Source organism: Aulostomus chinensis, chromosome 7 (assembly GCF_037954235.1).
Source record: "Aulostomus chinensis isolate RoL2024-O1b breed Wild chromosome 7, RoL_Achi_v1.0, whole genome shotgun sequence".
NCBI classification, from domain to species: domain Eukaryota; kingdom Metazoa; phylum Chordata; class Actinopteri; order Syngnathiformes; family Aulostomidae; genus Aulostomus; species Aulostomus chinensis.
In genome coordinates, this window is record NC_141326.1 from 30942349 (window position 1) to 30966543 (window position 24195).

General features: G+C 48.7%; 1 protein-coding gene across 4 annotated transcripts; it reads right to left on the reverse strand.

Annotated features, from left to right (window-relative positions):
- Positions 1-2: 2 nt before the first annotated feature.
- rpgrip1l (RPGRIP1 like) lies at positions 3-24195 on the reverse strand. 4 transcript variants are annotated; one of them, XM_086209962.1, is made up of 25 exons: positions 24128-24195; positions 22876-22965; positions 22177-22321; positions 21153-21454; positions 19876-19957; positions 18854-18997; positions 18162-18267; positions 16323-16469; positions 14300-14367; positions 13950-14095; positions 11934-12040; positions 11511-11561; positions 11244-11423; positions 10609-10726; positions 9347-9790; positions 8954-9111; positions 7026-7362; positions 6663-6889; positions 6479-6574; positions 4570-4699; positions 4145-4242; positions 3497-3683; positions 2489-2573; positions 1752-1888; positions 3-825 (listed from the first exon to the last, which is right to left on the reverse strand). In XM_086209962.1, exons 2-25 carry the CDS (start codon positions 22955-22957, stop codon positions 722-724), a joined length of 3681 nt encoding a protein of 1226 aa, XP_086066088.1. In that variant the 5' UTR covers positions 22958-22965; positions 24128-24195; the 3' UTR covers positions 3-721. The 4 variants fall into 4 exon arrangements, with proteins under 4 accessions (XP_086066088.1, XP_086066087.1, XP_086066085.1 ...); XM_086209961.1 differs by having other exon boundaries at positions 8954-9105; positions 14300-14373; XM_086209959.1 differs by having other exon boundaries at positions 14300-14373.

Consider the following 24195-nt stretch of genomic DNA (forward strand, 5'->3'; position numbering starts at 1 on the left):
ATTAAGAAATGAAGGAACTGCTTATTTTCTCTGCACCTTTATTTGCTGCCCAGGAAGCCCTGTTTTATTAGATTCCGATCATTCTTCTAAAGCAACACAATGAACAATTACGACATTGGTGAAGTTCATTCCTTCGTAATGTGATTTTGGTTCCTACATCAATGGATCTGAGTTCAACGTCAGTCAGCATGTTCACACCTCTCCTGATCCGTTTCCTAGGCAACGTCAGAAGGTTGGTCGAGCTATCAGTCCCCTTCTGGACCCGCACCAGCCCAACCACCGATGATGAAGCCATAAACCAACAAATGTTCTCTTACTCAACACAAAGTGACATTCATCATGAGGTGAACCAGAACCAGACCTTCAGACACAAAGCAGGATGACTGAGTCGCCCTTCTTTGTCTGAATGGGACGTCACACGTTATTTTCTATCTGCTGCTGCGTGACGGATGTTCAACTGAAGAAGGTTACATCGTGTCGTAGCATGGACTTAACATCAGGTCTGAAACCGTTAGCCACCATTAGCTCATCTTTGCAGCTCTTCTCATATTTCCCTGATTTGGTTCAGTTTGGTTCCACAGAGTTCCAAATCCTCCAACAGATCTCTAATGGGCTCTCGCGCCCACCTACGCCCACTTTCCACGGAGCTGAATGCTGCCTCCAAGTGTCATCACACACTGGTTCTCTTGTTCTTTAGGAGCTGTGTGTAAATATGGTAGCGTCACTCGCTGTCCAACTCGTCCATGATGGTCTGTAGAGCCTCCAGTCCATCCAGAGACACAGTCAGATGACCGACCACGTCACCACCATCCTCCACATCCACAACTGCAAGACAAACACACACGACATCACCATAACACGGGCGTCCTGCTGCTCTTCTAATGTTCTACTAAGAATGGAACTATTAACGGTCAGGAACATGGTGACTCGCAGCAGTACATTTGGTGAGTGTAGAATCCATTTCTGGCTTTCTACTGATACTCAGAGACGTTCATATGCTAACACCTCTTGGATACACAGTTAGAACAGGATAGTTGGTTTAAGGTTACCTAACCCCTGAACATCAGTAGATGGCTAAGCTAGTTAGCAAACTGCTGGCAGTGGACCATATCTAGCTCATGTCTGCTCTGTATCTGGAACCCGGGGGGAGTTAGCCAACTGACGTTGGTGGCTCAGTGACTTTCCATATTACTCTCAAATCAAGCTAACCTGGAATCAGCTGTTGTTAGCCTCACATGTGCATGTGAACCCAACATTTCAAACTTTATACCCTCCACTAACTGTTTTCGTCATGGCTACAAAAGGAAGATTGTAGTCCATCAATCACAACTTCACAGTTGTGTTATTACATCGTGGATGTTCGGTTGTCACTGAAGTGATATTTGATGAAGTCACATCTGCAGTTCCACCCAAGTTCTTCACTGCTGACACAGACTGAGTTGTCTAAGTTTTTGGTCCAATGACGATGAGGCAGCATTCACTTGTAAGCCTTCACAAACGTTCTAGCAATGTAGCCAAGCTAGCGTTGTAAGTGATGAGGCAGTACAGAGCTGACAGGAAGCAGAACATTTGATATGATGGCTTCACTTCTTTATCAATTAAAATCAGAAGGTGTGAAGTGAAAACTCAGAGGAATTAGCAGCTAGCTAGCATGCAGCAGACAAAACCCAGAAACTTATCGACTGTAGTGAGTCGCGATGTTGTTGGATGTGATAGCCTCGTGATGTCATCATCACTGTGTGTGTTCTGACCATCCAGATGAGCCTCGGTCAGGTCCTGTTGTTTCTCCAGGATTTCAGGGATCCTCAGGTAGGCCACGCCCACATCCTCACACTCCCTCTCCTGCTCCTCCTCCATTGGCGGCTCACTCACCACCGTGAACCGGATTCTGTCCAACAACAACCACCATTTCCATTTTGATCGTCATACTTTTAATTTCAGGGTCTGAGGGGTTATTACAGTGTGCTTGTAGACCTCATTAATTCTAGAGAAGAGACAACAGAAGCAGGAAGCTTCCTTGAGTTCTTTGAAAGGCGCCACATAAATGGAATGTATGAATATTGTTGCTGTCAAACCTGTTTCCATTCTGTCATCCAAACTGGTCCAGAAATGGAAATAAATAGCAATAACCCTAATAATCATACAGCACTGACTTATTAAGCACTTGAGAAGACACTAAATGAAAAAAACAGAAACCAATAAAGTATGGGGACATTTCAAGAAGGGCTTTAAAGGTTGCCTGCAGCTTTGAAGAGATTTTCTCAATCAGAAATTAAAATCCGACCTAACAGGAGCACTCAGCTGCAGCGGACGCAGTCAACCTCGGGAATACACTTGTAAACTTTTCTGCTTAGGAAAAGAGTTGGAATTCCCCCAGAAGCAACTGGAGTTGACAGGTCTGAAGTGGATGTCTCCAGTCACCGATCTTCAGCATGTTACTGCGCTTGAGGGTTTTCTGTTTGTTGTCCATAGGCAGACGTGTTCTTACCTCTCCATGGGAGGGTTTCTCCCCTGCAGGACTTCCCTCAGCAGCCGGCGCCGGGCGCCATTGGTCTCCCCGTCCACAGGAATGACTGTGAGAGCAGAAAACAACCAGCGGGCTAATGAGAACCAACGCTGACATTACGCTTCAGAGGGTCACTTTTTTAAATCAAACATCAGCAACTCTCACCTCCATCATGTGAATATAAACTATTAACTCAGATGGACGAGTAAGTGTTTGGGCCACTGGCTCTGTAAGCCGGTGAAGCTTAGGAAGCCAAGGCGGTGGCACCGACCCTGCAGAGGCCCGTGAAGACAGAACGGCTTGGACTTCCATCAGCACAGAAGAATAAGGGGAGAACCCACGTACAGTTGACATCTCTAAACTGGAACGATCACAACGTCGCAATGCTGAGTTTGTGTCTCTGGCAGATCATCTACCAGGCCGATCCAGTCGGACACCAAAGAGACACTAGCCGAGGCTCTAGACGTGAAGGTTGTGTTTCGCTTGGCTTCAGTGTGATGCAGCATGCAGGTGTTGCCCATCATTGCCCCGAGTCTGTCCGGCCAATCAAGTGTCTTGACTGCTTTCACCTGAGCTGATAATGGTTTAATTACAAGTTCAGATGCTGACAGAGTCCAACTGTCGTGAGCTGAAACGAGCAGATACAGGAGTCGACGCAGACTAGACCTGAGTTCACTTAAATCTGTTCTTGAGTGGACTCATGGACGCCAGTGGAGGAGACAACCTGGCCCCGGAGTTTAGATGCCATCACTTTAAAGGTCACTTAGTGAGATTCATGTTGTTGGTGGCAGGGAAGTTTAACCAGAGCAGGTTTGGGATGCTGCTGATGGGGCACCATGGAATCATGATGTCATCCAGGTGCCATCACCTGACCACATGAACTGGAGGTAAGCTGGGGGGGGGGGCAGCTCATAGAGCTCCTACTATGGTAAGCACCCCTGAAATGAGAATAGTTCACCCCTGGTGTATGCTCCACCCCACTGCTCTGACCTCTGCTGTAGTTGTAGTTGATGCTCGTGCCTGGCGAGGGCTTGGGCAGTGACAGTGGCGTTTCCTCGATGGGCAGGTCCAGGAAAGAGTACTCCACGAACAGACGCACCACGTTGCAGTCACGGGACACTCGAGACTCTGGCCTCAGGCTGAGAGACACCACCTCCACTCGCAGGCGGTCTGAAGCCTGAGGACAAGCAGCAACCACAACCAGAACAACAAGTCAGCAGCACAACACTGGTGGACCTGAGAGAAACCACCCAGCAGCCCCGATTTAAAGGTTCCACTCTGAGAATTCAACCCTGGGAACTGAAGCCATGAACAGGTCTCTCACCTCTGTCACTTTGGCAAAAAACTAAATTGAATGAAGGAAGGAAGTTTTGTCAGAGGGTTCTGTGACCTCACAAATTCCATGGTCCCGCCTCTCAGAGAGAGAAGGAATTATCTGGTGTGCCAACTCTACTTTTCTAGTTTGCTGCTAGTCTTGCAGAACTATGACATACATCATCATTGGATGCTATGATGTCATCAGGATACACCATTAGTCCGATACCAGCGCCGTTGTAGAAATGGAGTCAGAGACGACTGCAGGAAAATCGAAGTAACACAAACAAAAGAAGGAACTGAAGGTTGAGTGTGTTTCCCCACCTTCCTCCCTCCGGCCCGCCCCTGAACGATACAGTCATCGCTGTCGGACTGAGTCGATTCACTTGAATCCCGTCTGGACACCAGCACAGCCTCCACATCTGGACCGTCCCGACAGCAAGAAGAAGAAAACAGCAACAATGATTAGAGCAACAGAAGAAGAGACTCCAGCTTCAATAAAGACGTCGGGTCTCAAAGGGAGACAGAGATGGTTTCTGGTTCTCATTAACGAGGCGAGAAGATGGACGCTGCTGCTGCAAGGGACGTCATTAACACCCATGAAGGCTGGTGTTCTAAGGGTTATTGGCAGCCACATTAAATATTTAAGTCTGCTTCTGCTCTGGAAGCTTGTAATGTCTGCAGCTGAACAACAATTTCTTCTGCCAGCCTGAAAGAAAACAACAACTCTTCTGCAGCTCATTCCTCACCATCACGACTGTCCTCAGAGATCTCAGAATCGTCAGGGTCAGACTGAGGGCTCGCTGGGACCAGCAACTCCTCCAGGAACTGGGACGACTCCTTCACGATGGCAGCGCGCCCAGCAGCTCCACACGCCACCTGGATGTAACAGAGACCAATATGATGTGGTGAAACAGCTGTCAGTCAAAAGTCACAAGGAATCAAACCCATGGCTGAATTCACCTGTCACATCATTTGGAACTGGAAAGCCAGCCAGAGAAAGTTGCCACCTCTCAAGGCCAACAACCAACTGGAACCATCAAATAGAACATTTACAAAAGATGCCCAAATGCTACGTCCTTAATGCTTGCTCAGACATAACCGCCTCCTTTCCACAGTCCCATGTCTGGCCACGCCCACTGATGCACCTTGTCCCACCCACTGAAGTGCCTGGTCTATGACATTTAGGTTAATTAGCAAAAATGCTTAAAAGTCAACAATTCTTCACAGAAAACAACTCAATCAAATGAGAAAATTTCATTAAAAACTCTCAGAATGAGTGGTCAACATTAAAGAAACATCAGCAGAGCTGAGACCCAGGCTAGTTAGCTTAGCACAATGACTGGTAGTGGGTGGGAAGTGTTAGCATAGCTGCGTCTCTGCCTGCATTAATATCAGGAGGGTTGTGTGTAACCTTGGTGATGAACACCAGTTTAACATGAGGAGACGTTGTAGTGGTAGAATCAGACACGTAGCCGGAACTACTTTCCTGACTGGGTGCAGTGATTTGACGCAGCACCTCCAAAGCTCCACTGGAACTTGGGTCAACAGAACCAAAGGTTTGTTGAGGACTAGAAGAGCGACTGCTGCTACTGATGATGATGAGGAGGAGGGTTCCTGCTGGACACACCAGCATCCTGGACCTGAGCTAGCTGATGCTAACACTTCCACCCTCTACCAGCCATTGGGCTAAGCTAACTAGCCTGGACCTGAGCTAGCTGATGCTAACACTTCCCACCCACTACCAGCCATTGGGCTAAGCTAACTAGCCTGGACCAGAGCTAGCTGATGCTAACACTTCCCACCCACTACCAGCCATTGGGCTAAGCTAACTAGCCTGGACCAGAGCTAGCTGATGCTAACACTTCCCTCCCACTACCAGCCATTGGGCTAAGCTAACTAGCCTGGACCTGAGCTAGCTGATGCTAACACTTCCCACCCACTACCAGCCATTGGGCTAAGCTAACTAGCCTGGACCTGAGCTAGCTGATGCTAACAATTCCCACCCACTACCAGCCATTGGGCTAAACCACAGGTGTCAAACTGGTCCAGTAAAGGGCCGTGTGGCTGCAGGTTTTCATTCCACCCCAGCAAAAGCAACACCTGAATCTACTTAAATCAATCAAGCTGTGGCCACACAGCTCATTTGTTGGATCAGGTGTTGCTTTTGCTTGATTGGAATGAAAACCTGCAGCCACACGGCCCTTTTCTGGACCAGTTTGACACCCCTGGTAACTAGCCTGGACCTGAGCTAGCTGATGCTAACAATTCCTACCCACTACCAGCCACTGGGCTATGCTAACTAGCCTGGGTCTCAGCTCCCTAGACAAGGGGCATTGTCTTCTTCCCCTGTGTGTTCCTTTCTGAGAGCACGGGCTGAAGGGTCTGAAAAACTGAAGTTGGATGAATGAGTCTCATTATTGACCAGGTGGGTTGTCCCGTAGGTCTGTCCCGGCAAGCACACAAGGACAATCCACTTAACAGAACCTGACATTATCCCACTCCAGACAGTGACGTCACACAGCTGAATTATTCCAATAACTTTGGAAAAAAAATAACATGGAACACATTTAAGATTAATAAACCTCCCATGTCAGAATCATGATCAGCATCCAGGTGAAGGTGATAAACCTGAACGGGCCGCCTGACTAAACTCACCGAGTGGTCTGCAGCAGTGGCGTCTACAAATGTGACCTTTTTGGCAGCTGGTCCGTCCCGTGCAGGAATCTTCTTATGGATCCTCGGCAGCAGAGCCTGGAGGAGACAAACATTGCCGTGTTTGTGTGTCATGTGTGCCACTGGTGGCAGGTTGGTGGTGATCTGGAGTCACGGATCTCCTGACCTTAGTGGGAGTGACATCAGAGACAAAATCAGACAGATGAGGATCTTTGGCCTCCTCCTCCACACCCATCTTCTCTTCCCTCCCTTGATCTACTCCTTCCTTCATCATGGCTGTATTCTCGATGGGCATGGCCGAGCCTGGGTGAGGCAAGTATGTGAACTTCCAGCTGAGTGAGACTTCAATGTGGCCGGCAGGGTGTCCCGATTGGTCGCTCAGCTCAAACATGCCTGAAGACAAAATAAGAATTAAAGTCAAATCAGAGAAAATCATTCAAGTTCCAACATCAGAATCGGAAGAACAAAAAAGAGCCAAGGCCAAGTGATGCTCTAAGCCCTGCCCCTGTCACGCAGCAGGAGGACTCACCTTTGACCGCCTCTCCACAGGCCAGCGAACGTAAAGGCAGCGCAGCCCTGCCCAGATACACGTCCATCTGCTCCTCCTTATAGTCAAAGACATAGAACTGAAGCAGGTCTGACCTCAGGTACTCGTCAACATCAGTGTCCATCCGCACCGAGTACACCTTCAGGTCATTGAACTGAGGGTCGCAGCAGTCGTCAGCTGTGGCAGTGGGATAGTCGCCAAAGTCAAAGAACCTGTAGACCACGTAGGGGCTGGGTTGCAGGGCGCTCCTGGATCGCAGGTCTGTGCAGCGCTGGACAGTGACGTGGAGTTCATTCCAAGAGCTGCTGGCCGGTGGAAGCTGGGACAAACACATCTATGACCCTCAAATATCGAAGACTTTATCCTTCGATCACATCCAGTTTTCAAATGTTGTATAATTTACAGCAATCACTGAAATATTGTAAGTATTAAAGGGACAGTTCAGCATCACTGCCGCCATGTCGTTGTGTTTCTAGTGAGGCTAAAAACATGGTGGCAGTGATGCTTCTCTAAACACCGGGACCCTGGACGACCTCAGGCCAGCAGCATGGAGGCGTTTCTGGTTCTATTATATGGTTGTCATGTCTTTCTATGTTGGTCCCCATTCACCTCAGTGGTTCGGGAATAAAAAATCCTCCTCCATCAGTGTGAGAGTGGGCAGATGATGACTGCGTTTTCATTTTCAGGTGAACTATCACTTTTATGTCATATCAAGCATTCCTTTCGGAATTTTCCTGTGAATTTATTTCTAAACATGGAAAGACTAAATTAGCAAAAGATTTAAGTTACATGACGATCGACAAAAACACATTTAAAGGTGAAATGAGAAACTGGTGAAATGCCATTTTTAAAGCTCAGATAAGAGTTGTGCTGAAGGCTAAAAGTTGTCAGTCATTTCCAATTTTTATCTCATAATCTTGATTGAATATACCAATGTTATTTCTCATTTTTATCAGAGTTCCGCCTGAATAAGAAACCAAGCTGAAGAAGAAGAAAGGAGCACTGAAGTTTGTTAGATAAAATGCTTGCTTTTTGTGAAGCACATTATCCAAAATAAAAGGTAGTAAATAGTAATAAAGGGAGTTAATAACAATTATTTCACGACCCCCATCTCAAAGACTTGACCTGATTGGACAAAATGAGCATGATTTTTGGATTTTGCAGAGCAAACTACGCTAGGATCACCTATCACATGCTTGATCTTTTTTTCTTGGCAGGCCAGTGTTATTCTGATGAGAGTGTGTGTGTGTGTGTGTGTGTGTGTGTGTGTGTGTGTGTGTGTGTGTGTGTGTGTGTGTGTCTTGGCTGTCTTACATATCTGCATCTGTTTGGAATGTTTCGTTGTTAACATCCTCAGAAATCCAGGCTGCACAAAATGCAAGACGTGCTACTCACGTGAGCAGCAGGGGGCGACGAAGAGGCAGTAAGGATATGACGAAGGCGGAAAGTTTAAAGAAAAGTTCATCAAGCCTGTAAATACTTGTCACATTAGCTGACCTGAGATCAGTTGTAATTATAAGTCAACTTAAAAACCTGTAAAATTGAGGTTACATCTGAACACACAGCAGTGATGAAGCAGACGGAGGATCATCAGCTGGCTGGGCGCTTTTATGACACAACGTCCAATGAGATCTAGTTTCCACAAAATACAGAGTTTTGCATCTAGCTCCCGCTAACTAGAAAACCACCAGGTTCACTGTCATACTCCTACTCTCTTCTCCGACTTGGGGATTTTGAAATATGTAAAATCCAGGTGTTTTATGTCTGATGCGCCCTCTAGTGGAATCCCCCAGCAACATACAACCAACACATGGCAAGTATGTGAACAAGCACTCACGACACTCACGACCAACCATCTCCATGGATGCCTGGTTAAAGAATCCGTCGGCCTTATGTGTGCAGGTGGGTACCTGTCTGTCTCGGGTCAAATCCGGGTCAGTGCAGGCAGCGGCCTTCAACTTGTCCTGGTAGCGACAGATGGTCTCTGGGAAGGGAATCCTCAGCCTCATCCAGTAATCCAGCGAGCCGAAGGACTGAACCTCGTCAGAGCGCCACATGGCATCTGTAGCTACCAAACACAAACACACGACCAATTCTGTAGTAGTTGGTTCTGATGCTGCAGCTGATTGACAGTGAGAGAATCTGCTTGCTTATTTGTCAATGTTACCAGGCCCAGTTACCATGGTGATGTGAGAACGTAGCTGTCACAGTCCAAACAACGACTGTGAGACAACTATTCTTTCAATACATGGACAACTCTGAAAACAGGGCCCCACGGCCGGTTTCAATGAGCTCACACGTACCGATCAGTGGGATGCTGCCATGAACCCGTCCGTCCTGTTGGAGGAGCTGCTGCAGCTGCAGCCGTCCCCTGGCCACCGTCCTCCAGTCCAGACCCAGAGCCTGATGCAGCTCCACCGTCACATAGTGTCTGTGGAGGTAGTCCAGGAAGTGATGGTCCATACTGACCATGTACTCTGATGTGAACCTGAACTCTGGTTGAGGGCCTGTCACCACTGGTGTGGAGTGCAGGTCAAACAGGTAGAAGGAGTAAGTGCAGAAGGTGCAGGGCTGGCGGTCACCAAGGGCCTCCAGAGCAGACGGAGACAGAGCAGCGCCGACTATCTGAAGCTCCAGAAGGTTCTCTCCCACCTGTAGGTGGGGTGTTTCATCTGCCTCGTCCTGGCCAGCGACATCAACTGCGAAGACCTCGGCTTTGGAGCCATATGCAACATCTCTGAGCCGAGCTGAGGAGCCACGAGCACCAAGACAAAACCGAACAAATCAAACTAGTGTAAAAAACACAAAAATAAACACTTGTGAAGAACTGATCAGAAGATTTTCCCAAACCATCTTTTACAAGGTAAAAAAATCTGCAACATTTCAGCAGTCTGTTAAAGGTATTCCTTGCATTTGTTTGCAATTATATATCACAGTGGCCAATCCCTGGCACAACGCCTCCCCGGGAATGTAACCAGCTCTGATGGCTCCGCCTCCTGACAGCTCACTCTCTCTCACCGCCATCACCTCCACTGCTCTGAGCTCTTTTCACCTTTGAATCTAATTCAGAAGTTCTTCAACATTTATCATTTCAAACTCTGAAACTATTTGCTACTTTTTTGGGGGGGGGTCAACAAATATCAATATCAACACAACCCTTTGCCCCTGCACACCCACGAGCACACGGGTTCTAAAATACAGAGCATGTAGACAGTCTTTGGTCGCTGTAGCCGCACGGAGGACAGTGACAAGGGTTTCACACGAGCTGAGTGATGTCAGAGCGCCGCTGCTGGAATCTTGCTTGTATCCGAGCTGATATCAAGTCAAGGAAGTTACCAGCAGAGATAACAAGCCGTCATTCCTCCATGCAGATTGTCAATGGTGAACCTCCACCCACTCTTGATGTGTATGTCTCTGATTAAGTTTCCCATCATTGCTGGTCAGAGCAGTTATTTACTCGTGTCCACTGCAGGGTCATTTGCCCGATGTTACCAGATTGTTTGGTCAGTGGGAGGGGCTTAAAACTGATTGTGCACATCAAAGTGCAGGAATCGCTGATAAATACCTTCGAGTTTCTTGATCTTGGTGACCTTCATGTCCAGCAGCTGAGTCTGATGTTCCAGCTTCTGCTTCCACTCCGCTTTGTCAGCATCTATCTTCTGTAAGACAGCATCTAGCTCCGCCTTCAGAAACACATCACATGATGGTCAGCATTGGCGTCATGTGTCAGCTTCTTTCACTTACTTTTTTAAAGTGGAAATAATGCTGCCTTCAAGACAACTGGGAAGTCCAGAAAAACGAGCACTGAGTTGGTAGAAATGCATGTAGACTGGAACCCTCAAGCCCTAAAAATACCACCAACCTCACGTTTCCTTAACCCTTTTTATTATTTTACAAAAGATGTGACGCAAAACACGAGAACAGAAGACTAAACTGGGTCACGCAAACCCTCGTAACCATGGCTGATCTGAGTCTCACACTGGCCACTGGACACTGTTACTCCTGGACAGAAGTTCAACCCGACGGTCACGTCTAACACGCCTTAACACACACTGACCTAAATTAGCATTGGCTACCAGACATGAGTGCTGGCTAGCAGGCGTTAGCGCTGGCAGACACACATTAGCGCTGGCTGACCCATGTTGGCACTGGTTACCAGTTGTTACTACTGGAGCATCATGTGAGCCAGCAGGATTGGACCTTGTAGTCTTGGCTGATCTTGCCCTGGATGTCCAGCAGGTGTCTGGTCTTCTCGAGCTCCAGGACGGTTTCAGCGTGAGCAGCTCGCAGCTCTCCGATGGCACACTTGGCATCATTATTTACTCCATCTTGCGCCTCCGCCAAGAAGCTCAATTCACTGTCCTGCTGTTGTTTCCGCATCTGTTGGGGTGAGCAGGTGGGGATGGAGCTGCATGAAGTATGAAGATGATGAATACTGGCTCCTTGCTATCACGATTGTCCTCTGACCTGAACGAGCAGCAGGGCCTCGGTGAGTTCCTCCACGCTGTACTGATCCTCCTTTAAGGAACATAACATGACCGTATGAAGACTAGAACATGTACCATGAGCCTCCGCGGACAGGAGGTCTGACATGAGTGAGGCTGCTAATATCAAGCAGGGAATTTATGTGTTTTTAAAGAGAAGTTTTGTATGAAATCAGAAGGCAGTCTTCCTCAGCTGGTGAGATGAACACGGTCATCACATGTTCAGAAACATTCAGATCAGACAATGAGTCAAGTTTCACCTGAGCTGTCAAGCACAAGAAAAAATGTCATCAGAAGCATTTGAGGGGCGAAACATGGAAAAATGTACTGGCCTGATTTGGATCAGAGATTATTTCTCCTGTAAGTCATGATAGTACAACTAGTATGAACATCAGAAGCTTCATACTCTGCTGTAGAACTGCGAACGATGGTTGTGTTCCTCCAGCTGCTGCTTCTGCTCCAAAAACTGAACCCGAAGCTTCTGATTCTCTTCTGTCAGCTTCTCATTCGCCTCTGAAAAATAAAGTTATCATAAAATAAATGCCATGCTATGACACGTTTCATGAGGAGCAAAACTGGGAATGTATTTCATTCAGTTGAGACTTAAGTTGCTAGTTACCAGTCTAAGTGTTAGCATTAGCTAACACATTCATGTATTTGGCCTCAACAAGTGAGAAGATGTGAGTTGTAAAGTCACAAACTGCTGGATAAACTCCGCCTCCAGATGCTGTACATCCCAGTAACGCTCCCAGAACCAAGTAACAGCAGCTTGTCCCATGGCTTGGTATGCCACCAGTGTGCTGATACAACACTGTATCAGCAGGATACAGGGTGCTGCAGGGGGTATTTTGGTTGTCCTACAGAAGGTTGACAGGGTAAGTCTGAATGCAACGGTTAGCATTGCTACGCCAACGTTAGCCTATGAAGGAGCTACACCAGAGTCACATGACTTCAAGGTCACCACCACTAAGCTTCAAGCTTCTTGTGTTTCCTCTGATGACCTTTAATGACCTCCATGACCTCTGTAGGCTCCTCTAGACTCTTGTTAGCAACCCAGGTTTTTAAGACTCCACCACTCCAACATCCACCAGTCTGGTGTTACTGGTGGATCTGATGTAGAACTGAACCTCCACCATCCACCAGTCTGGTGTTACTGGTGGATCTGATGTAGAACTGAACCTCCACCATCCACCAATCTGGTGTTTACTGGTGGATCTGATGTAGAACTGAACCTCCACCATCCACCAATCTGGTGTTTACTGGTGGATCTGATGTAGAACTGAACCTCCACCATCCACCGGTCTGGTGTTTACTGGTGGATCTGATGTAGAACTGAACCTCCACCATCCACCGGTCTGGTGTTTACTGGTGGATCTGATGTAGAACTGAACCTCCACCATCCACCGGTCTGGTGTTTACTGGTGGATCTGATGTAGAACTGAACCTCCACCATCCACCGGTCTGGTGTTTACTGGTGGATCTGATGTAGAACTGAAACTCCACCATCCACCGGTCTGGTGTTTACTGGTGGACCTGATGTAGAACTGAACCTCCACCATCCACCGGTCTGGTGTTTACTGGTGGACCTGATGTAGAACTAAACTCCACCATCCACCGGTCTGGTGTTTACTGGTGGACCTGATGTAGAACTGAACCTCCACCATCCACCGGTCTGGTGTTTACTGGTGGATCTGATGTAGAACTGAACCTCCACCATCCACCAGTCTGGTGTTTACTGGTGGATCTGATGTAGAACTGAACCTCCACCATCCACCCGTCTGGTGTTTACTGGTGGATCTGATGTAGAACTGAACCTCCACCATCCACCAGTCTGGTGTTTACTGGTGGATCTGATGTAGAACTGAACCTCCACCATCCACCCGTCTGGTGTTTACTGGTGGATCTGATGTAGAACTGAACCTCCACCATCCACCAGTCTGGTGTTTACTGGTGGATCCGATGTAGAACTGAACCTCCACCATCCACCAGTCTGGTGTTTACTGGTGGATCTGATGTAGAACTGAACCTCCAACATCCTCCAGTCTGGTGTTTACTGGTGGATCTGATGTAGAACTGAACCTCCACCATCCACCGGTCTGGTGTTTACTGGTGGATCTGATGTAGAACTGAACCTGCTGGTATCTCCAGCTGCTGGTAAATGCATACCTGATATCAGGTCCCTGACTTGCATCAGAGGGACCAGATGTGTTACTAGGGGTTCTTGTGACGTTCTATTGAACATCTTCATCAGGTTAATTTATTGGTCAAGCGACTGTTCTCTGCTTCCAGGCCTTCAAATGTCACACACAGATGCTTGTCTTATGGTCACAGCTGAGATTTAAAGAATGTGACATTTGAACTCAAGACCAAACATGGTGCTGGGAGGAATGAGAACCCTGGTCAGACATTTGTTCAGTCGTACCCGTCTGAGCTTTCACTCTATCCAGGATTTCATTCTTGTCCTGAAGGTCGGCCTTCAGTGCCGTTTCCAGCTGGGAGATCTGGAACTTCAGCTGCTGCTCCTGAACCATCCATTTCTGCTGCTGCTGCTGGGACACGTCCGACACGCTGCAGACACACAAGACCCACCGGTATCACGGACACGCCAGGGCAGTGGAACTACATTTCTCTGTATCGTGGTTGTAGCATCTGACATCCGTCTGGACCATGTAGACGTTTAGGTGGTGGGCGTGTCCTGAATGTGACTTCCTGAACAGCAAATGCTTGTGTGTTTCGCCGGGGTTCGAGGGTTTACTGGAACACTGGATTCACCTGTTGAGCAGATTCTCGTAATCTTCTTTCAACTGGTTCCTCTCCTGCTCCATGTCACGCATCTGCTCCTGCAACTGCCAGACATGTAGAGAAGTCATGTGACTGGCGAGCACACACCCCTTCAGTCCTCCCCTGAAATTCCTCTCACTGACCCTGGACCTCATCCTGGCACGTGGAACTGAAAGTGAACATTTCATTGTATTTTATCAGACCACCACTGAGTAACTTTTGTATTTGTACTTTTCACAACTAAGACCCAGTCGATCACAACCTGTTGCTCGACAGACTGGAGAGGTGGGTTGGACTTTCTGTTGCAGTGCTAAATTGGCTCAGATCTTACTTAGAAGATCATGACTTCTTTGTCTCGCTAGGGAACTGTGAATCTGAGCGAACAAAGATGACATGTGGGGTCCCGCAAGGCTCTATTCGTGGGCCACTTTTGTTCAACATCTATATGCTCCCACTGGCCCAGGTCATAGAGCACCATAACATCTCCTACCACTCGTATGCTGATGACACACAACTTTATATTACAGTGTCACCATGCAATTACAGTCCCCTGCATCCACTGAGTGACTGTATCCTACAGGTCAATCAGTGGATGGGCCAGAATTTTCTCCAGCTCAGGGCAGAAAAGACAGAAGTCGTTGTGTTTGGTCCCAAAAATGCAAGGCTTGAGGTCAGCAGCCAACTTGACTCAATGACACTAGAAACCACCGACCAAGCTAGAAACCTTGGTGTTGTTATGGACGCAGACCTGAATTTTATGAGCCACATAAAAACTGTCACTAAATCAGCCTCTTATCATCTCAAAAAAATTGCACGAATCAAAGGATTTCTCTCTCAACAAGACATGGAAAAACTCGTCCATGCATTTATTCTCAGTAGGCTAGATTATTGTAATGGTGTCTTTACAGGTCTCAGTAAAAATCAATCAAGCACCTGCAGCTCACCCAGAATGCTGCTGCCAGAGTCCTGACCAACAGTAAGAGAGTGGACCACATGACACCTGTCCTTAAATCACTGCACCGGCTCCCTGTGTGCCAAAGGATTGAGTTCAAAATCCTGTTACCGGTCTATAAATCACTGAACGGGCTTGGGCCTAAATACATGTCAGAGCTGCTGACTGGGTATGAAGCATCCAGACCCCTCAGGTCATCAGGGACGGGTCTACTCAGGGTCCCCAGGGTCAGAACCAAGCAGGGTGAAGCTGCTTTCAGCTTCTGTGGTCCACACCTGTGGAACAAACTGAACCTCTGGGGGGGCACAAACTGTCAGCTCATTGAAATCAGGGCTGAAAACACTGCTGTTTACTGCAGCCTTCTGACAGTATTGATTTGGGATTGATGGATTGATTTAATATTGATTTGTCTGCTGTCGAATTGATCTTAAACTGTTTTATTGATTTTAAATGACTTTTGAATGTTTTAATTCATGTCTTCTATTTTAAACTGATTCTAACTTTCAATTCTCTCTGTCCCTCTGTAAAGCGCTATGAACTGCCTGTGGAGGAATGGTGCTGTACAGAGACATTTGCCTTTGCCTTTAAGAAAAAAGATTTTTTTCCAGATGTCTGTCTGATGATGTCGTTTCCACACGGACTAATTTTTATGTAACACCTTTCTACCTCAAAGAGCTTTACCGCGGTGACACATTCACTCAAACAATGAGGAGCCAGCCGCCGCTCATCAGGAGCCTTCAGGGTTCAGGATCTTGCTCAAGGACACTTGGACACAGTCACCAGGAGAGGTGAGGATTGAACCATCAACCCTATGGCTGCTAGCCGGCCCTCTACTTCTGAGCCATGCTGCCCCAATTCAGCTAGATTTATTGGAGGCCATTCCCGCTGGTGTTAAATTCGGTGTTGCGTCCCGTTAGACGAACTCGTTCCTCCAAAACTTATACATTTATCAATGGTGCAGCTGTTCTCATCAATGCATCCTCATAAAACAGTCTGCAACAAAACTTGAGGCCTGACTAAAGGACATAAAAACACGGAGGACTTCATGTAATTTGCTGTCACCTCCATGGCTCCGCCTCTGGCGCCATTCCAGTGCTGCAGCCGAGTCTCCAGTTCTCGAGTCTTCAGCCTCTCATCCTTCAGCTGAGCTGACAGCTCGTCCACCTTCGCCAGCGCAGCTTGGTGACTGACCTTCAGGATCCTCTGACTCTAAAACACAAAGGTGAATGCATCCTGAGGTCATCCTGCCTGGGTCAGATGGGGGTCAGGTGGAGGTCTGGTGGAGGTCAGATGGAGGTCAGATGGGGGTCAGGTGGAGGTCTGGTGGAGGTCAGATGGAGGTCAGATGGGGGTCAGGTGGAGGTTAGGTGGAGGTCAGATGAGGGTCAGGTGGGGGTCAGATGGAGGTCAGATGGAGGTCAGATGGAGGTCAGAAGGAGGTCGGATGGAGGTCAGAAGGAGGTCAGATGGGGGTCAGATGGAGGTTAGGTGGAGGTCAGATGGAGGTCAGGTGGAGGTCAGATGGAGGTCAGATGGGGGTCAGATGGAGGTCAGACGGAGGTCAGATGGAGGTTAGGTGGAGGTCAGAAGGAGGTCAGGTGGGGGTCAGATGGAGGTCAGATGGGGGTCAGATGGAGGTTAGGTGGGGGTCAGATGGGGGTCAGATGGAGGTCAGGTGGGGGTCAGGTGGAAGTCAGATGGAGGTTGGGTGGGGGTCAGATGGGGGTCAGGTGGAAGTCAGATGGAGGTTAGGTGGGGGTCAGATGGGGGTCAGATGGAGGTCAGAAGGAGGTCAGAAGGAGGTCAGGTGGGGATCAGATGGAGGTCAGATGGAGGTCAGGTGGGGGTCAGATGGAGGTCAGATGGGGGTCAGATGGAAGTCAGATGGAGGTTAGGTGGGGGTCAGATGGGGGTCAGATGGAGGTTAGGTGGGGGTCAGGTGGAAGTCAGATGGAGGTTGGGTGGGGGTCAGATGGGGGTCAGGTGGAAGTCAGATGGAGGTCAGGTGGGGGTCAGATGGGGGTCAGGTGGAGGTCAGAAGGAGGTCAGAAGGAGGTCAGGTGGGGATCAGATGGAGGTCAGATGGGGGTCAGATGGGGGTCAGATGGAGGTCAGATGGGGGTCAGATGGAAGTCAGATGGAGGTTAGGTGGGGGTCAGATGGGGGTCAGATGGAGGTTAGGTGGGGGTCAGGTGGAAGTCAGATGGAGGTCAGGTGGGGGTCAGATGGGGGTCAGGTGGAGGTCTGGTGGAGGTCAGATGGAGGTCAGAAGGAGGTCAGGTGGGGATCAGATGGAGGTCAGATGGGGGTCAGATGGAGGTCAGAAGGAGGTCAGAAGGAGGTCAGGTGGGGATCAGATGGAGGTCAGATGGGGGTCAGATGGAGGTCAGGTGGGGGTCAGATGGAGGTCAGGTGGGGATCAGATGGAGGTCAGATGGGGGTCAGATGGAGGTCAGATGGGGGTCAGATGGAGGTCAGAAGGAGGTCAGGTGGGGATCAGATGGAGGTCAGATGGAAGTCAGATGGAGGTTAGGTGGGGGTCAGATGGGGGTCAGATGGAGGTTAGGTGGGGGTCAGGTGGAAGTCAGATGGAGGTTGGGTGGGGGTCAGATGGGGGTCAGGTGGAAGTCAGATGTGGGTCAGGTGGGGGTCAGACGTGGGTCAGATGGAGGTCAGGTGGAGGTCAGGTGTGTTCTGACCAGAACAGAGGAACCTTGGTCATTCATCAGCTAACAAACACCAATTTCCTGCTGAGAGACGCGTGCGTCTAGTCAGGAAACATCTCTGGACTGATGCACACCTGACTTATTAATGGCCTGATGGCGAGAGTATCGAGCGCTCAGATGTGGAGTATTGATCATGCAGAGTGATTGACAGCCTGGAAGCTGAGCGGCGTCTCACCTCTTGCATTTGCAGGAATCGACCTTCCAGCGCCGCCACGGCGTCCGACCTCTCTGCCAGCTGCTTCTGCAGTTTGATCTTCGTCACGTTACTGACGACACATGACCTGAGGGAGGAGCACACCTGGCGACTGATGTTTGTTTCTAGAGCACGTGCAGTGTTCCAGCCGTACTCCTCCGTTCACCACAACACCATCGATCTGCAGCAGCTGCAGACCAACAACAACACGCTCGCACGCCGTTTCCCACAGCGAGTCATTAACAACAACAACAGCATGGCCCAGAATGTTAGTACACTCAGGAACTGACCGCCATGTCTACCTGATCTGAGTCAGGACACCAGCCGACCGACCCGTAACTCATCCTGACCCAAACACAGCTGAAGACAAAGAGCTCAAGTGCTTTTTTCACATTTCCTTAGGCAGTGAATTCATTGTTCAAGAATATTGATCCCGATGGACACACGGAGACATGTTGATATACAGGCTGATCACGCCGTGTTTATAGCTGCTCTATCAAATGTGAGGAAGCGTGAAAATGTCCATCGCAATATTCCAGAGCCCATCTTCAGATGTCTACCTTAGTCAAAGCCTGGGAGGATTCTTCCAGTCTACAGTGATGAAACAGAACATTCCTGGATGTTGGCGTTGGGTTTTTCCATGATAGATTAATGTGAGAGTAGAAAGGTCCTACCTGAGTTTGGAGACATGTTCTTCTTGGACCTGCTGGAGTCGCTCTTCATACTCATCCTTCTTCCTCCTCAGGTCCTCCCGCAGCAGTTCCGAGGTGCCCTCAACCTCCTCAATGTGGCTCCGCAGAGACACAATCGTATTCTCCCTGACACACAAACAACATGTGTGACCTTTGACCCTGAACCCCGGTGTGAAGTGGTTGTTACTCCAGAGATCCAAAGGTAGAAGATGACCCTTTCTGTCTACGTCCTGCTACGATCACCGAGCTTTACAGAGATTTTAACATGACAAAAGACAAGTATTTCAACATTTTTAATGTTCTATATTTACCAGCCTGTTGGCGTCAGGCCACATCCACACTGACCAGTAAAACGTTTGCACACACCGGGGTCACTGTGAACGAACCGAAGTGGAAAGACCAATCGAGGTCAGTAGCCCCTTGACTTAGAGTGGATAACAGCAGCAGCAGCTGTTCCAGAGGAACGCTGAACAAAACATGACAACCACATAACTACAAACACGATGGCATCTGCAGATGCAAGGCTACTTACAAGCCATACTAACTGCTACCACTGCTGCAACCAGCTATTTCACTCATCCTCCTGCCTCCAGATGACATCAGCAGTGCAGAGGACAAACCCACAGTATGCCACGTACTTTCCCATCGCTCTGACGTTCTCTAGCGTTGATACTGTCTTTGCAACAACTACCAGTCTACTTTTCACCATCTTGGTCATAAGTCACTCCTGCTACTCTCAGCGACAGCTCCACCTTGTTGTCAGTCAAAGCAGAGAAATGTGCAGTCCAGCCTTTCCTCCTGTCGTCAACTTCTGCTTCCTGTTTATACTGGCACGCTGCAGATTCATTCTGACATGATTCTCATGTGACTGTTGTTCTTGGGTTTACGTGCTTGTGAAGGCTGTGAAGGACCTCTACGAATCCAGGCAAGGATCCTGGGTGAACTCCCTGAGAGCAGCTAATGTGTTAGTTGGAGCGCTGGCTGGCGATGCCTGCGGTACTCACTGGTCCCGGATCTTGGCCCTGGCCTCCCCCAGCAGACTGTGTCCATATCGAGGCAGCTGGCCGGTTATGGGCCTCCTGCTACCTGCATGAGGAGAACCACATGCTTTCACACCAGAAAGCAGATGCAGACAGAGATGCCAGACCCAGACTGTTAGGAACAGCGTGCTTACACCTTTTCTTCAGTCAGATCCACACACTTGTAAATTCAAGGTACATTTTCAAGGTCATTGAGCACCTTTCAGCTGTGGTTTACAAAAATCCAAACACAGGACGTTTTTGGCACCAAATCCTAATGGGAATGTTTCTGTGGAGGGATTTTGACTGTGTGTATCAACACTAGCCTGACACTAGAAGTAACAGTGTGCATCCTGCTGACTTCAACCAATCAGACCATTGAACTAACATGGAGGCTGAAGCCTGTCAGGAGAAGCATCTACGCTAACATCTTCAGAGCCGCTGCGTGGAACCAACAAGGGAGACGTGGATGTGGAACTCTTCCCAACCACAACCCTTGTTTTCTGCATGTGTGCACATAATGTGAGAAAATATCAGGCGGATGGACAAAAGTTCTTCTTGGCCAGAAAACCTTCGACAAGAAATCCGTCTCTCTGTCAGTAATAACCACGAGAACGTTTTGCATGTTCACCTGTTGAATCAGCTCCATGTCTATGGGCGGCATGGCTCAGGGGGAGAGTGGCCGTCTAGCAACCAAAGGGTCGCTGGTTCGATCCTGGACCCCGGTGACCATGTCCAAGTGTCCTTGAGCAAGATACTGAACCCATAATTGCTCCTGATGAGTAGGTTGGCGCCTTGCATGGCAGCTCCACCATCAGTGAGTGAGTGAACGGGTGAATGAGACGACACTGTAAAGAGCTTGGAGTACCGCTAAGGTAGAAAAGCGCTCTATAAAATTGAGTCCATTTACCGTTTTACCATTTAAGGTGCCTGTCACGTGATTGAAACTATTATTATAAATATTATATAAATTATTCAGGACATCTGTCAGCGCTGGGATGGACAATAAAGGTCATGAATCTTTCCAACTGAGTTCAATGACGTGACGAGGAATCTCCGTCCGTCTGTCCCTCCATCACCAGACATACGCTCACCCAGTCCATCACCGCTGTGTCTCAAGTACGTGCAATCTGGCATCATTCAGGTGAGCAGTTTCATTCTTTGTCATGGGGTCAATCCTTGATGTTCGATGTCCCCAACAGCAGCACTGCATTCAGACCAATTAAATCAGGCCACGCCTCTAATCATCCCTGCCACCGTACCTGCAAGCCGCCGTTGTAAAGGAGAGGGGGTGTCGTCCCACCCTGCGTTGACACGTGCTTGGACATGGTCGTATGGAGTTGGCCTCCTGCTCTGTGTGTTAATGAGCTGATGCTTAGCCACCAGGAGGCGCTGTTTCAGTTGCTCCTTCTCCCCCTGCAGACTCCGGACCTCCTCTTGGAGCTCCTCCATCTTCTCCTCCATCTCCAGATCCCGCATCCGTGGTGCTGGCGGCTGGCGGCCAGACGCCAGCTGCTCCATGCGACCCCGGTCTTTCACCAGCTTCATCAGCTTGGTGGCCAACCTGACAGATGGAGGAAGAAATGTGACTCAACAAGGTGAAAAACCCTCGTGGAGGAATGGGGGGGGAACACGTTTACCACCCCAAACCTCATCAGACATTTGGAGTTTCGCCACAGTCACAAGTTTTCTGATGCTCTTTACATTTATCCTCTACCCAGCTGCCCCGCCCACCCAGCCGCTCCACCCACTGACAGCGCTTCAGGACCACTGAAGCTGGTTCTGTAACTTGCTCAGGTTCTGCTGGCTGGTTCTTGTCTCTTCGTGTGGGTTTCTATCAGGTGTACGTAGAGCACGTTGTCACCTTGAGTCCTTTTCTGCCTTTGTGATCAGGAATCTGCTCATGGTGTTTTATTTTGAGTACTGACCTGACTCACCCATGGGTTATCAGGAGTTATCGCTTCGAAGGTCAGTGAACCGCCAAAAAAATCAAAAAAGAAATCAGTCTGGGTCAAACCACCATGTTTGCTGCTTATGTGCACCTGGAACCACCAGGAAGACTTTGAGGTTGAAATGCAGCATAAGGGTCTGGGACGGTCTGATGACAGAAACATCCCTGGAGCATCATGGGAATTGTAGGATCCTGACATGGACAATGTAACGTTCTACCCGCTCCTGCTCATCTCTGCAGGTAATGGCCACCCGCCTCCTGCTGATGTCAGTGGGGAGGTCCTGATAAATCTGGTGATGACATAACAACATTCAAGAGCTACGTGTGTGTCTCACTTCTTGATCTTTTCATCCTGTTCATGGATGTGCTGTTTGAGGAGCAGCGACTCATCATGGAGGCGCAGGAACCGGTCCTCCAGCTCCTCCCTGGACACCTGCGAGACATCTTGCCATGCCCGAACATTCTCCTGCATCGAGGAATCTGTCCACAAAAAAAGCATTTTAATTCAATTATTTAGACATTTTAAAAGATGATGCTGAGTCATGTGACCTGAGAGTACTCAGTGGATGGCAAGCAGCTTTGGCCAGAGGTGATCCGCCACTAGAACTGTGACCTGAAAAGATCTAAGTAAAATTTACAAATCCCACATGGCACTAGTGCACCATCCCTGAGTCTCAGTGGACCTTGATGGCCTGCACAGACACGGCATTCATCAGGGGATTGACATATGATGCCGATAGTTTCCTTTTTCTACCAGACAAAGACAATTATTCAATAAAATAACTCACCTGGAACAGCTCTCATAAACTGTAATGATCAACTAACACGAAGACTCAACCCTCCACAAGACTAACAACATGTTATTGCAGTTAGCGGCACGTGCCAGAAGAGGGCAGTGTGAGGCTAACCATGGGCCAGGGCCAGCCAGGGGTTAGTCGCCACTCGACTGCAGTAATTAACCACCCCCCCAAACTCCAACTGTAGTTGTCCAGCACGTCCCTCAGAGAGGGCAGATACATGACAAAAGGCCAGACCTGGAGCGGCGGCGTGCTGGCTCAGGGTCCCCGTCAGGTCCCTGACAGGTTCGTCCATGGCCGTCTCATCAAGTCGGGACATTTTCAAAGCTGAAAAGAAAGAAACCAGTTACCAGGTTAACCCTAACCAGTTCAGAAGTCTACACCACGCTTTTCTAAGGCGTCTGTCACTGAGATCCCAGAGCTGACAAAGCAACACGTTGGAGAGTCGTTCCTGGTGCAGCGGCCATTCTGACATCATTCCTATTGTCTTCGTCCAATTTGGTGCAAACTGTGATGGTTGTACACCGGTACACTGTAATCGCCTCCTGATGACATCATAATGCGAAGACATGGTTTGACTGATGGCACATGTTGTGTGACATCACCAACCATTCCGACTTTGATGTCAGTGACCCAGATGATGTCACAGGCCTTTTATGACATCAGGACTGTTCATCTAATTACAATGAGTGTGTTCAACTATGACGTTACACACCACATGGCTCCGCCCCCAAATGTAATGATGTGCAACGTCACGAGTTTCCACTGCACTGTAGCGTTCATCCGTCTTGCACGTTATTGCGCTTCTGCGTTTGAAACTGAATCAAATACAGTTAGAGACGATTGCTGAGGTTTGCTGTCGCCCGTGAAGATTTGCGTGAACCAGGTTAGCTGGCGTTAGCTTTAGAGGTACAGTGTGTTAGCTTTAAGGTTAGCTGGCGTTAGCTTTAGAGGTAGAGTGTGTTAGCTTTAGGGTTAGCTGGCATTAGCTTTAGAGGTAGAGTGTGTTAGCTTTAGGGTTAGCTGGCGTTAGCTTTAGAGGTAGAGTGTGTTAGCTTTAGGGTTAGCTGGCGTTAGCTTTAGAGGTAGAGTGTGTTAGCTTTAGGGTTAGCTGGCGTTAGCTTTAGAGGTAGAGTGTGTTAGCTTTAGGGTTAGCTGGCGTTAGCTTTAGAGGTAGAGTGTGTTAGCTTTAGGGTTAGCTGGCGTTAGCTTTAGAGGTAGAGTGTGCTAGCTTTAGGGTTAGCTGGCGTTAGCTTTAGAGGTAGAGTGTGTTAGCTTTAGGGTTAGCTGGCGTTAGCTTTAGAGGTAGAGTGTGTTAGCTTTAGGGTTAGCTGGCGTTAACTTTACTCTTAGCTTGTGTTAGCTCTCCCGCAGCAGCAGCTTACAAGCTAGCTCGGGCTATGAACAAGCTACAAATTATCACACCGACGCATGCGTAATAAAATGGATCTAACGCTTCACGTGATTAACGGTTTTAGGCGTTTCTTACTTGTGCGACGACTTCATTCAGCTCAGGGAGGTGACGTTGCTACTGGAAACAGCGTTCATCGCGTCGTT

What these genes read in the sequence shown, in the direction of transcription:
- rpgrip1l (XM_086209959.1), bottom strand. Translation starts at nt 22,957, where the DNA reads ATGTCCCGACTTGATGAGACGGCCATGGACGAACCTGTCAGGGACCTG. An exon ending in AGATCAGCCAAGACTACAAG is followed by an intron (nt 10,727 to 11,243) that starts GTCCAATCCTGC and finishes GTGTTTCTGAAG; the next exon opens with GCGGAGCTAGATGCTGTCTT. An exon ending in TGGCAGCATCCCACTGATCG is followed by an intron (nt 9,112 to 9,346) that starts GTACGTGTGAGC and finishes TGTGTTTGGTAG; the next exon opens with CTACAGATGCCATGTGGCGC.